This window comes from Cherax quadricarinatus, chromosome 62, assembly GCF_038502225.1.
Source record: "Cherax quadricarinatus isolate ZL_2023a chromosome 62, ASM3850222v1, whole genome shotgun sequence".
In the NCBI taxonomy this organism is placed as follows: Eukaryota; Metazoa; Arthropoda; class Malacostraca; order Decapoda; family Parastacidae; genus Cherax; species Cherax quadricarinatus.
Genome location: NC_091353.1, coordinates 23,483,118 through 23,497,423, shown reverse-complemented (window position 1 = coordinate 23,497,423; position 14,306 = coordinate 23,483,118). Strand labels below are relative to the sequence as shown.

The 14,306-nt window shown below is 41.3% G+C and overlaps 1 protein-coding gene across 1 annotated transcript in view; it reads left to right on the top strand.

Moving 5' to 3' along the window:
* Positions 1–14,306, top strand: part of LOC128687221 (protein D2) — a 215,972-nt gene that overhangs the window by 131,667 nt on the left and 69,999 nt on the right. The window contains exon 4 of the mRNA XM_070098501.1: positions 3,433–3,525. Coding sequence (XP_069954602.1) covers positions 3,433–3,525 — 93 coding nt within the window. The remainder of the gene's footprint in view (positions 1–3,432; positions 3,526–14,306) is intronic.

Below are 14,306 nucleotides of genomic sequence, written 5' to 3'. Positions count from 1 at the left end.
ACAGTTTGGACCCTGAACGTAAAGCCGTAGATCTACGGGACGGACCCTGAAAGGGTTAATTCTGTCACAGGTACAGTAACACTTGTTTGGTCCTTTATGATCTGGTGAGTAATTTCTTTACTGTTTGCTTGGTTCATATCACTGGGAAAATGTGGATTGGTAACTATTACTGCATCTGATAATTTTTCTTGCTCACTTTTATCCTCTTGGAGTGCAAAGTAATCACTGAATTGGTTATCCAAGTTGTTCTTTCACTCTTGTTACTGCTTCCTTAACCTTTGTATTAAGAGATGTTATTTGTTCTGTGTGGCTATCTATGACTGTTTGGAGGGTCTTGGCAAAGTTAGTTATTCCAGATGGTGATAAATTTTGTTCAAGGCTGAGGATTTTGTTCTCAAGGTGTGTCATCCTGATTCAGTCTTGTTTAGTTAGCATTTCACAAAGATTCATATTTTCTGTAATTAAGGTGGAAATGTATGACTTAAGGGTATCTGGATCTTTGGTCATACCTGAGAGACCACCTTGTAGGCTGAATCCAGAGAAGAAAGAGGTTGAAGGTGACCCGGTGTCCTGGTGGCTAAAGCTCCCGCTTCACACACGGAGGGCATACGATATTAATCTGCTCCTGAGAGGTCATCGTATGCCGAAATTATCGTAAGACGAATTAATTTTCCCCATAAGAAATAATGGAAATCAAATTAATCCGTGCAGGACACCACAAAGTATGAAAATAAAATTTTTTTTACCACATGAAATATTAATTTTAATACACACAAACTGACACTTACCTTTATTGAAGATCTGGTGATGATTGATGGGATGGGAGGAGGGGAGGGTATGGAAGTTGTTAATGTTTAGAAGGGGAATCCCCTTCCATTAGGACTTTAGGTATCACGTCCTTTTCCGGGGTTACTTCCCTTCTTCTTTTAATGCCACTAGGACCAGCTGACCGTGGTGCAGCAACAACTGACCGTGGTGCAGCAACAGCTGACTTTGGTGCAGCAGCAGCAGCTGACCGTGGTGCAGCAATAGATGACGGTGGTGTAGCAGCAGCTGACCGTGGTGCAGCAACAGATGATGGTGGTGTAGCAGCAGCTGACTGTGGTGCAGCAGCAGCTGACCGTGGTGCAACAGCAGCTCACCATGGTTCAGCAACAGCTGACTGGTGCAGCAACAGCTGAACGTGATGCAGCAACAGTTGACGGTGGTGTAGCAGCAGCTGACTGTGGTGCAGCAGCAGCTGACCGTGGTGCATCAGCAGCTCACTGTGGTTCAGCAACAGCTGACTGGTGCAGCAACAGCTGACCGTGATGCAGCAACAGATGACGGTGGTGTAGCAGCAGCTGACTGTGGTGTAGCAGCAGCTGACTGTGGTGCAGCAGCAGCTGACTGTGGTGCAACAGCAGCTCACCGTGGTTCAGCAACAGCTGACTGGTGCAGCAACAGCTGACCATGGTGCAACAGCAGCTGATTCTGGTGCAGCAACAGCTGACGGTGGTGCAGCAACAGCTAACCGTGGTACGATAGTACATATTTCCCACCCTTTTTACGTATGATCGCTTAAAAGATGGTATCTCCTGCTATCTGTTTTTCGTTTATCCACACCAATAACAGTCTCTCAACATCTTTAAGTACTTGCGATCTCTGTTTCGAAAACAAACTTGCACCTTTTGCAAGAACAGCTCCCTTGATTGCCGTTTTGTTGGCCACAATAGTAGTGATGGTTGATTGGGGTTTGGTAGACAACCTGGCCAGCTCCGAGACATGCACTCCACTTTCTTACTTAGCAATTATGTCTTTCTTCATTTCCATAGTAATTTTCACCTTTTTTACCGCACGGTTGGCACTAGAAGCTTTCTTGGGGCCCATGGTGACTTAGTTTGCAGGTACAATCACTAAAAGCGCTATGATAATATGAAATGTACCGATTGTATGTGTGGATGCGACCGCACTGGCTGGCTTGTATACAATGGCATGCACGGGGCAGCTGAGGACACACGTGGGATGCATCCCAGACGAATCGCGTGTGGCGGGTTTTTTAACATGTGGCGAGGCAAAATTTTTGCGTTAAAATGTATCGTATGCCGGATTTAACATATGCCGATGCCATCGTATGCCGGGGGTCCACTGTACTCTCAAATGCAATGTACTCTAGTTACAACGTTTCTGAAGTGCAAACAAGTAAAAATTCAGACATGGTAAACTCCACAACTTGTTTATGAAAAGAGATTTTTAATAAATTTATTTTCAACAATCGGAGAATTGACCGGGATAAAACTTTTTTTTTTAAACACACATTTTTTCCTTGACAAAACATTATATTAGCTTATCCTTGACTAAACTTTATATTGTTTTTTCCCTTGACAGAACATATTGATTTTTCCTTGATGAAATGTAGTGTTTTTCCTACAGACAGTCTCACAATCTGTTGGCTTTTACCATTGTTAAACCACATACTAGTTCAGTTTGAGATGTGGTGATTGGTAATTTTACAGATATGTGTTGTAGCAGTCAAGGCTACACTCAGGAAGAGGAGAACTGCAGTTGTCTTTCTGGTCTGTGCTAGGAAGGATCCTTTCCTTCACTAACTTATTTAGGATGCTGTTTTGGTACATTCTGGAATATTGTAAAATCACAGTTAAAAAATAAAAAGGCACAATATCATGACTGGGATAATACACAAATAACCCGCACGTTGAAGCATGAGATTAATGACTACGTTTCAGTCTGACTTGGGCCATTAGTTAATCGGACCAAAACATCAACATCAGTTTCATTCTCCTATGTGCAGGTTATTTGTGTAAAGTCACAAGTGTTGGGACTAGCCAGTGGTCCATGATGAACCAAAATATTATCATAAAGTTCCTTTCCCAGTGTGGGCTTTTTGGTGGTTTCTTCCAGTCCTAGTATTATAACTTTATTCTTTAGGAAGGACCACAGTGGAAATAAAATGATGTTTGATTTTCTTTGGTCATCTTGTGAATAATATACATAATTTACCACCAGTGTATGCTTGCATCATTCATTTTTCTGCAGAATCGTTAAATTAATCTATAATGTTTGTAAAATCATATATGAATGTTCTTAACAAATTCAAATTCTTTTATTCCCTTGCAAGTTTACAAAGATTATTGTTTGTCCTCATAAGCCTCAGCACTCTCCACTCATGTACCTTGTAAGTGTTATCATAGTATACATGAAAGTTAGATCGTGTCTATTGTCAATACTACCATAACTAAAAACTATAAAGGATTTAGACCAGATTGTTAGGTTTGCGCAACCCGGGGGATTGCAGTGTTATAACAGCTGCTTTATCCTGGACGTCATGCAGTCATGAACATTAGTAGTTGTTTCATCTGTCAAGGTACCGTGGAGAATACTTATAGGCTGTATTTGTATAGGTTTGGGATTAAAAGCTGCTTTATCTTACAGACAAAGACATACACTGTGGTGATGGTGGATCCCGATGCCCCACGACACACTGAAGGAGAATCATACCTCCACTGGCTGCACTCTGGCCTCCAGGTAAACAAATTAAATTGACTGGTATACTATTCTCTTTATCTTTGAGTTCTTGTCTCCTTCATATTGCATCTTCCTCTTCTCTTCCACATGACTCCCATTCATCATCTTTCATATTACTCTTCTGCTTTTACAGTTTTTATTTTATTATTTTATTATCACACTGGCCGATTCCCACCAAGGCAGGGTGGCCCGAAAAAGAAAAACTTTCACCATCATTCACTCCATCACTGTCTTGCCAGAAGGGTGCTTTACACAACAGTTTTTAAACTGCAACATTAGCACCCCTCCTTCAGAGTGCAGGCACAGTACTTCCCATCTCCAGGACTCAAGTCCGGCCTGCCGGTTTCCCTGAATCCCTTCATAAATGTTACTTTGCTCACACTCCAACAGCACGTCAAGTATTAAAAACCATTTGTCTCCATTCACTCCTATCAAACACGCTCATGCATGCCTGCTGGAAGTCCAAGCCCCTCGCACACAAAACCTCCTTTACCCCCTCCCTCCAACCTTTCCTAGGCCAACCCCTACCCCGCCTTCCTTCCACTACAGACTGATACACTCTTGAAGTCATTCTGTTTCGCTCCATTCTCTCTACATGTCCGAACCACCTCAACAACCCTTCCTCAGCCCTCTGGACAACAGTTTTGGTAATCCCGCACCTCCTCCTAACTTCCAAACTACGAATTCTCTGCATTATATTCACACCACACATTGCCCTCAGACATGACATCTCCACTGCCTCCAGCCTTCTCCTCGCTGCAACATTCATCACCCACGCTTCACACCCATATAAGAGCGTTGGTAAAACTATACTCTCATACATTCCCCTCTTTGCCTCCAAGGACAAAGTTCTTTGTCTCCACAGACTCCTAAGTGCACCACTCACTCTTTTTCCCTCATCAATTCTATGATTCACCTCATCTTTCATAGACCCATCCGCTGACACGTCCACTCCCAAATATCTGAATACATTCACCTCCTCCATACTCTCTCCCTCCAATCTGATATCCAATCTTTCATCACCTAATCTTTTTGTTATCCTCATAACCTTACTCTTTCCTGTATTCACCTTTAATTTTCTTCTTTTGCACACCCTACCAAATTCATCCACCAATCTCTGCAACTTCTCTTCAGAATCTCCCAAGAGCACAGTGTCATCAGCAAAGAGCAACTGTGACAACTCCCACTTTGTGTGTGATTCTTTATCTTTTAACTCCACGCCTCTTTCCAAGACCCTCGCATTTACTTCTCTTACAACCCCATCTATAAATATATTAAACAACCACGGTGACATCACACATCCTTGTCTAAGGCCTACTTTTACTGGGAAAAAATTTCCCTCTTTCCTACATACTCTAACTTGAGCCTCACTATCCTCGTAAAAACTCTTCACTGCTTTCAGTAACCTACCTCCTACACCATACACTTGCAACATCTGCCACATTGCCCCCCTTTCCACCCTTATTACCCTATCCACAGTTATTACCTCATTTTCTTGACCTAACACTTGTCTGACACTGGATCACCTAAATACTGGTGAAGCTCGAGCTGCTTGTGTCTAGGGGTAGGGGCCTCTTCTCTGGAGGGATGAAGCTTGAGCTGCTTGTGTCTAGGGGTAGGGGCCTCTTCTCTGGAGGGATGAAGCTTGAGCTGCTTGTGTCTAGGGGTAGGGGCCTCTTCTCTGGAGGGATGAAGCTTGAGCTGCTTGTGTCTAGGGGTAGGGGCCTCTTCTCTGGAGGGATGAAGCTCGAGCTGCTTGTGTCTAGGGGTAGGGGCCTCTTCTCTGGAGGGATGAAGCTTGAGCTGCTTGTGTCTAGGGGTAGGGACCTCTTCTCTGGAGGGATGAAGCTTGAGCTGCTTGTGTCTAGGGGTAGGGACCTCTTCTCTGGAGGGATGAAGCTTGAGCTGCTTGTGTCTAGGGGTAGGGGCCTCTTCTCTGGAGGGATGAAGCTTGAGCTGCTTGTGTCTAGGGGTAGGGACTTCTTCTCTGGAGGGATGAAGTTTGAGGCGATGAGGCGATGGCCTGTCCAGCATTCCGCGCCACACATGGCCTTCGTGACTCGTACATCTTGCCTGTCCCTCTTCCTGACGATGACATAATCAATGAGATGCCAGTGTTTGGAACGCGGGTGCATCCATGATCCATGATGTCCTGTTGCGGGTAGGGAGGCTAAAGACGGTGTTGGTGATCAGAATATCGTGTTCGGCGCAGGTCTGAAGGAGCAGCAAGCCGTTGCTATCACCACAAGCACCAAGATCAAGGTGTACAGAGCCATAGTCCTCACCACACTTCTCTATGGCTGCGAAACCTGGACTGTCTACAAACATCACGCCAGAAAGTTGAACCACTTTCACACCACACGGCTCAGAAAAATTCTCGGCATCAAATGGCAAGATAAGATCCCAGACACAGAAGTGCTGACTACAGCTGGTCTGCCTAGCATCTACATCATCCTAATGCAGACACAGCTTCGCTGGGCAGGTCACGTTGCTTGCATTCCAGACCACCGGCTGCGAAAGAAACTCTTGTTTGGCGAACTGCAGCATGGAAAGCGCTCTCAAGGAGGCCAAAAGAAGTGCTACAAGGACACCCTTAAGACTGCTCTGAAAGCTTTCAACATCAACCACACCATGTGGGAGCTGATAGCTCAGGACAGGAATGACTGACGAGCAGTTGTCCAGAAAGGGGCAACATCCTGCGAGGCAAGCAGAATCTCACTAGCTGAGCAGCGCAGGCAGGCAAGGAAGACCAGAGCCATCAGACCCCTCGATGCCACCACCCTTCCCTGTCCACACTGCCAGAGAACGTTTCGTGCGCGGATTGGCCTGACAAGTCATCTGCGTACCCACCAACTTCGACCCCAGGATGACTAGATGGTCCTCGTCGAATCGACGGACAAACAACACATAGATTATATACAGTGTTGGTCTCACAGGCCACAAATGTTACTAGAAAAAAAAAAGTATAAAAAATGTAAAATAAATGCGATTTTGCGGAAATCGCTGATGTTGCCACCACCCGGTCATTTTGGGTCAACTTCCCGCCTCTATATCTCGGTAAGTGCTGATCAGAATTTTTTTTTTGTTTTATTACCTTCACAAAAATATTATCTTTAATTCTGTGAGAATTTTTTTTTTTTTTTTTTAATGGACACTGGGGCACCCCTTGAAATTTTGCCTCTGGACCCTGAAAGGGTTCAGATCAGCAGAACGAAAATCAGGGACTTTTACTGTATTATCATTATTCTCGTATTCCCACTTAATGCTAAAACTGATGGATTTGTGATCACTTGCGCCAAGCTCTTCAGCGATCTCCAGATTATTTACGAGTGATCTCCAGATTATTTACGAGTGTTTCCTTTACTCGTCAAAGAAGTCCAGTCAATTTGACTAAAGTCCAGTCCAGCTCTATACATCACTAGTGAGGCCTCTCTTAGATTATGCCGCTCAGTTTTGGTCTCCTTACTACAGGACGGATATAGACTCTTTGCAGAACATACAAAGAAGAATGACTAAAATGATTTACTGTGTAAGGAATCTCCCGTACGAAGATAGACTTAGAGCCTTAAATCTCCACTCTCTGGAGAGATGTAGAATGAGGGGAAATATCATTGAAGTGTATAAGTGCATGATGGGTATAAACAAAGGTGATATTAATAAAGTACTGAGGGTGTCGAACCAGGTAGGAACCAGAAATAATTGGATTTAAGTTGGATAAATTTAGATTTAGAAAGGACGTAGGTGAGTACTGGTTTTCGAACAGAGTTGTGGATGCGTGGAACAATCTTCCAAGTGGGGTGATTGAGGCTAGGACCTTGGGTAGCTCTAAGAAGAGATTGGACAAATATATGAGTGGGAGGGGCTGGATTTGATTGGTGCCATTGGGTACGGGAGGATATTCTTGGGTAGCTTTGGGTAGGGGTCGTTTTGATAAGGACCTGCCTCGTATGGGCCAGTAGGCCTTCTGCAGTGTTCCTCCATTCTTATGTTCTTATTGCTTAGGCAGCATTGAAAATTAGGTTGGGCAAATATTCTGTAAGTAGGATGGTTTGTGAAGGACCTGCCTAGTATGGGCCAACAGGTCTGCTGCAGTGTTCCTGCTTTATGTTCCATACACCAACAGGAGTCTTCAGTAAAGGTAAGTGTGATATTGTTTTATACTTGATTTCTCATTCTTTTCTGTATGTAAATCTTTATTTAATCTATAAAAAAATAATTTTTGTTAATACTTTTGGGTGTCTGGAACGGATTAATTGGATTTACATTATTTCTTATGGAGAAAATGGTTTTGAGTTTCATGAATTTTGACTTTTGGCAGACACTCTGGAACGGATTAATCATGAAACTCGGGGTCCACTGTATTAACATTTAGTTAATCAGTCTGTTGTAAACTTTTTCAAGAGTTTTTGAGTTGCTTCGAACTGGCTATATGATTTAGCATAGTGTTGGTATTGTTAATTTTGGGAGATGAAATGATTTTTAAGTAGAGCCCTAAATTGATTTGCAAGCAGGGGCATTTTGCTGGTTCGTGCAATGAATTCCAGATCCTCGGGCCTTTATATGCATTGCATTCTGCGTGAGGAATGACATGAGGAATGTTGAAGAGAGTTTTGTGTCTTGCCTGTGTGTTCTGTTGTAGTTGTCAAGGAGAAGTTTGAGAGGAGGATTTATACTGGAATATAATGATCTGTATATATATAGTAGGCACAATAATATGAGTGAATATTTTGTATATTAAGCAAGTACAAGCTCTTGAAGAGCAGTGAGTGTGTTGCCTGGTGCAAGAGTTGGTAATCAACCACGCAGCAGCTTTTTGTTGGGTTATTAATGGTTGAAGGTGATTAGCCGTGGTTGAACCCCAAGCACAAATACCATAGGTGAGATAAGGGTAGATGAGAGTGTGGTATAGTGCAAATAGTGCCATTTGGGGTACATAGTACCATATCTAGGAAAGGATGCCTACTATTTTGGAGACTTTCTTGGATATATGCTGGATGTGGGTCTGAAATTTAAGATTGCACTCAGAGTGAAGACCTAGAAATTTGCCTTCAGTGTGTCTCATAATGGGGAAACCATTTATCAATATGTTTAGCTGGAAATTTGGAGTTACGTTTCCAAACAGCATGAGGCAGGCTTTGTCTACATTGAGAGTAAGTTAGTTGGTCATCATCCACGTAGATATTTTTAGTAGCTCATCATTTACAGTGTGTCTAAGCAATGCCAGGTTAGACTGGAAGAAGACATAAGCAGTGTCATCTGTGAATAGAACTGGTTTAAGGAGTTTAGATGTGTTGGGAAGGCCATTGATGTAAATGAGAAAGAGACGTGGGCTAAGGGCACTTCTCGGTGGGACTCCAACAATTACAGGCTGAGTAGTGGAGGTAACACCATCTGTGTGTACATACTGGTGTCTATTGCTAAGATTTTAGATAATCAAGGGAATGTCCTCTGATACTGTAATGTTCAAGTTTTTGGTGCAAGGGATTGTGGTCCACTATATCAAATGCTTTCTGTAGGTCTATGAAGAGCCCTAGGGGATATTCACTTTTTTTGAGTGCTGTATATAGTAGTTTGAGCTTTTGTACAATTGCATCATTCGTACTTTTTTTCAGCCTAAATCCAAACTGGCAGGGATCAAGTATATTGTGGGATAATAAGACTAAATTCGCTTGTGTATTACTTTTTCGAACATTTTAGATAGTAAGGGCAAGTTCCGCTATACGTCTAATCAAGGACAGGAATCAGAACATGCACACTCGACTCAGTGAATACCTTGATTTCCAAGATGACAAAACCGAACAAGATGCAGTTATAATAAACAGCCCACACATTCCTAGTGACATATCCCAAGCCCAGTGCAAAGAAACTGCTATCAGAATAATACATGGCCACGTACAAGCTATCGTACAAAGCAATGAAATCAAAGAAACGTGTCTGCTAGGAAAACAAGGTAGTAAACACAGTACACGTATTATGATCAGACTTCATTCATATTATAGAAAAAAGGACCTAATTAAATCAGCAATTACAATGAGAAATGGAGTGTACATCAACGAGTGTCTAACAAGAAAACGTCAAAACCTTCTGTTCAGGTTGAGAAAACTTAAACAGGAAAACAAAATACATCAGTGTTTCACGCGAGATAGGAAAATACTAGTTAGAAAAACAGCAACAGGACAACAATAGAACATCTCAGATGAACATGATTTCTCTACCTTCCTTAGAAAAGCTGACATTTCAGTAACAGATTAGATAAGTGTCCTTAACACACATATACATGTGGTGCATATAGTATATGTTCCCATTACATTTTGTGCAGTTCCTTGAACTTTCTTTTACTAGCTAGTACCAACTACCTCAAATACTTTTTACTTCTTTTTTATTGCTATTAATTGCTCAAATTTTGTGTTGCAAGTCAAATCTTACTCCAAAATTAATGTTATTCTTGGTTGCCACTACTTACTTTAGTCCCTTTTATATTGTGTGGTGCAATTAGTGTATATTCCTATTACATTATTGTGCAATTCCCTGTACTATCTTTTACTAACTAGTACCAACTACCTCATATTTTTTTTTACTTTTTTTTAGTGCTATTAATTGCTCAAACTTCATATTACAAGTCAGATCTTACTCCAATATTAATATTATATCATAGTGACTATATGTCCATTTTAACTTTGATTACCATTACTTATTTTAGTCCCTTTTATATTTTCTCCTTTATTTTAGCTTTAAAGAACTACCTTAGTTCATATATTCACATTTGTTAAAATAATTAAGGCACTATTTTCAGGTGCTAAAGTGTAATACTTTCATTATTTTACTATTATATTCCCTAGCTCCCTTATTTGATTATCACTTTATTTGTTTACCACTACTTATTTTAGTCCCTTATATATTTTCTCCTTTATTTTAGCTTTAAAGAACTACCTTAGTTCATATACAGTAGGCCCCCCGCTTTATGGCATTTCGCGTTACGGCGTTCTGCTAATACGATCATTTCAAATTATGACCAAAACACACTATACGGCTCCCCCCACCTGACTTTCTAATACGGTCACCGTGCCCCACCCGGTTTGTTTACATTCTATGTGAGATCCGTAAGCACTAAGTCTCTCCATTATGTCTGAAACTCCAAAATTTCAAGTGTTTTTAAAAGTTATTTCATATTTTATATATACAGTGGACCCCCGCATAACGATTTTAATCCGTGCAAGAGGGGTAATTGTTATGCGAAATAATCGGTATGTGAATGAATTTTCCCCATAAGAAATAATGGAAATAAAATTAATCCGTGCAAGACACCCAAAAGTATGAAAAAAAAAAATTTTTTACCACATGAAATGTTAATTTTAATACACACAAACTGAAAAGGGCATGCACACTTACATGACACTTACTTTTATTGAAGATCTGGTGATGATTGATGGGATGGGAGGAGGGGAGAGAGAGTGTTAGTGTTTAGAAGGGGAATCCCCTTCCATTAAGACTTGAGGTGTCAAGTCCTTTTCTGGGGTTACTTCCCTTCTTCTTTTAATGCCACTAGGACCAGCTTCAGAGTCACTGGACTTCTTTCGCACAACATATCTGTCCATAGTGGCCTGTACCTCTCGTTCCTTTATGACTTCCCTAAAGTGTTTCACAACATTGTCAGTGTACAGGTTGCCAACACGGCTTGCAATAGCTGTGTGAGGGTGATTTTCATCCATGAAGGTTTGCACTTCAAGCCACTTTGCACAGATTTCTTTAATCTTTGTAGTAGGCAACTTCTTCAATTTCTCTCTCCCCTCCTCTGAACCAGTTTCCTCAGGTCTGGCCTCTTGCTCTTGAAGTTGATCTATCAGCTCATCAGTGGTTAGTTCTTCATTGTCCTCCTCCACCAACTCTTCCACATCCTCCCCACTAACCTCCAACCCCAAGGACTTTCCCAATGCCACAATGGATTCCTCAAGTGGCATAATCCTCTCAGGGTTAGCCTCAAACCCTTCAAAATCCCTTTTGTCTACACATTCTGGCCACAGTTTCTTCCAAGCAGAGTTCAAGGTCTTCTTAGTCACTCCCTCCCAAGCCTTACCTATAAGGTTTACACAATTGAGGATATTAAAGTGCTCTCTCCAAAACTCTCTTAGAGTCAGTTGAGTTTCTGAGGTCACTACAAAGCACCTTTCAAACAGAGCTTTTGTGTACAGTTTTTTGAAGTTTGCAATAACCTGCTGGTCCATGGGCTGCAGGAGAGGAGTGGTATTAGGAGGCAAAAACTTCACCTTAATGAAGCTCATGTCCCCATAAAGTCGCTCTGCCACGTCTGTAGGATGACCAGGGGCATTGTCTAACACCAGGAGGCACTTAAGTTCTAATTTCTTTTCAGTTAGGTAATCTTTCACATTGGGGGCAAATGCATGGTGTAACCAGTTATAGAAAAAGTCCCTAGTGACCCATGCCTTACTGTTTGCCCTCCACAGCACACACAAATTATCCTTGAGGACATTCTTTTGCCTGAACGCTCTGGGAGTTTCAGAGTGATACACTAATAAAGGCTTAACTTTGCAATCACCACTAGCATTGGCACACATCAACAAAGTAAGCCTGTCTTTCATAGGCTTATGTCCTGGGAGTGCCTTTTCCTCCTGAGTAATGTAGGTCCTGCTTGGCATTTTCTTCCAAAACAGGCCTGTTTCATCACAATTAAACACTTGTTCAGGTTTCAGTCCTTCACTGTCTATGTACTCCTTGAATTCCTGCACATATTTTTCAGCCGCTTTGTGGTCCGAACTGGCAGCCTCACCATGCCTTATCACACTATGTATGCCACTACGCTTCTTAAATCTCTCAAACCAACCTTTGCTGGCCTTAAATTCACTCACATCATCACTAGTTGCAGGCATTTTTTTAATTAAATCATCATGCAACTTCCTAGCCTTTTCACATATGATCGCTTGAGAGACGCTATCTCCTGCTAGCTGTTTTTCATTTATCCACACCAATAAGAGTCTCTCAACATCTTCCATCACTTGCGATCTTTGTTTCGAAAACACAGTTAAACCTTTGGCAAGAACAGCTTCCTTGATTGCCTTTCTGGTGCCCACAATAGTAGCGATGGTTGATTGGGGTTTCTTGTACAATCTGACCAGGTCGGCAATACGCACTCCACTTTCATACTTATCAATGATCTCTTTCTTCATTTCTATTGGAATTCTCACCCTTATTGGTGTACGGTTGGCACTAGAAGCTTTCTTGGGGCCCATGGTCACTTATTTTCCAGAAACAGCACCGAAAACACTGTAATAATACGAAATATTCCGATTGTATGCTTGGATGTTACCGCGGAGGCTGGCTGGTAAACAATGGCACGGGCGGCACATGTGAGGCTGGCTGAGGGCGCACATTGGACGCGTCTCGGACGAAAATCGGTGAGCGGGTTTTTAATTGGTATGCGCGGCAAAATTTTTGCGATTAAAGCAAGCGGTATGCGGATTAATCGCTATGTGATGCCATCGTTATGCGAGGGTCCACTGTACTCTGATAATTATACTTATGTATACCTGTACCTAAATAAACTTACATACTGTGCTGGCATGCAGGTACACATTAAAATCAGTAAGAGTGTCTTATGTCTCGAGATGTCATATTAGTAATGATAATAATCACCCAATCTCATTAAATGTCGTATATTACGTTAATATACATATTTTCATTAATCCATCTATGATATTTTTTAAAAATTATATAATAAACACGATGCATAACATATAAAGATGATAAATACACCCCACAATAGAATAAATAAGCATTAATATGAGATGTGGTAGCCAGACAACTTGTACAAGTGACGGCAAGAAACACATTTTCTGTAGTCCATCAGAGAAAATGTGTTACTGGGGGTAACTGTAGAAAATTATTCCTTTCGTATGTACGTAAGTAAGTTTTTTTAGGTATACACAAATACAGTTACATAGATTATCATATATAACAGCATATGTGTAGAGAACCTAGGATAACCCAAAAAAGTCGGACAGAGTGACTTATGTCCATTGTCTTCACTCAGAGTGTCATTTCTTCTAAAAATGGTGTTACATGAGAATGGGAGTGTTCTTCTTTATTTATTTTACTGTATCAATGTAGAGACAACTTGTACACAATGTAACTTGTACACAAACCAGACGTGTACACTTCGTTTACAAAACTTACGTTCGCCTGGTTTGTTTACATAACTCTGCGCCTGTCCTCTCTCATGTACTCATTCTCTCTCTCTCTCATTTATTCGTTTCATCTCATTTACTCACCTCTGACCCTACATTAAGACTTCAAATATTTTAAGGTAAGTAATGAGTGTCCTGTACAGTGGACCCCCACTTTACGATCAGCTCCCAATGCGACCAATTATGTAAGTGTATTTATGTAAGTGCATTTGTACGTGTATGTTTGGGAGTCTGAAATGGACTAATCTAATTCACAATATTCCTTATGAGAACAAATTCGTTTAGTAATGGCATCTGAACATACTTCTGGAATGAAATAATATCGTAAACCGGGGTTCCACTGTATATGCATTTTATCGCTCTGGGATGCTTAAATATCATAGAATAGTATGTGTGGGTGGGTTGGCCTGGCTGGCTACCATACATACTGCACTTGATTTCTTACAATAAATATTACTCATCTCACCCTAGTTTAAGACTACAAATATTTTAAGGTAAGTAATGAGTGAACTATGTGTGTATTTTACTTTTTTATTGTTTTTTGATGCCTAGTTCTATTGCTAACTTAATATATGTTAGTGT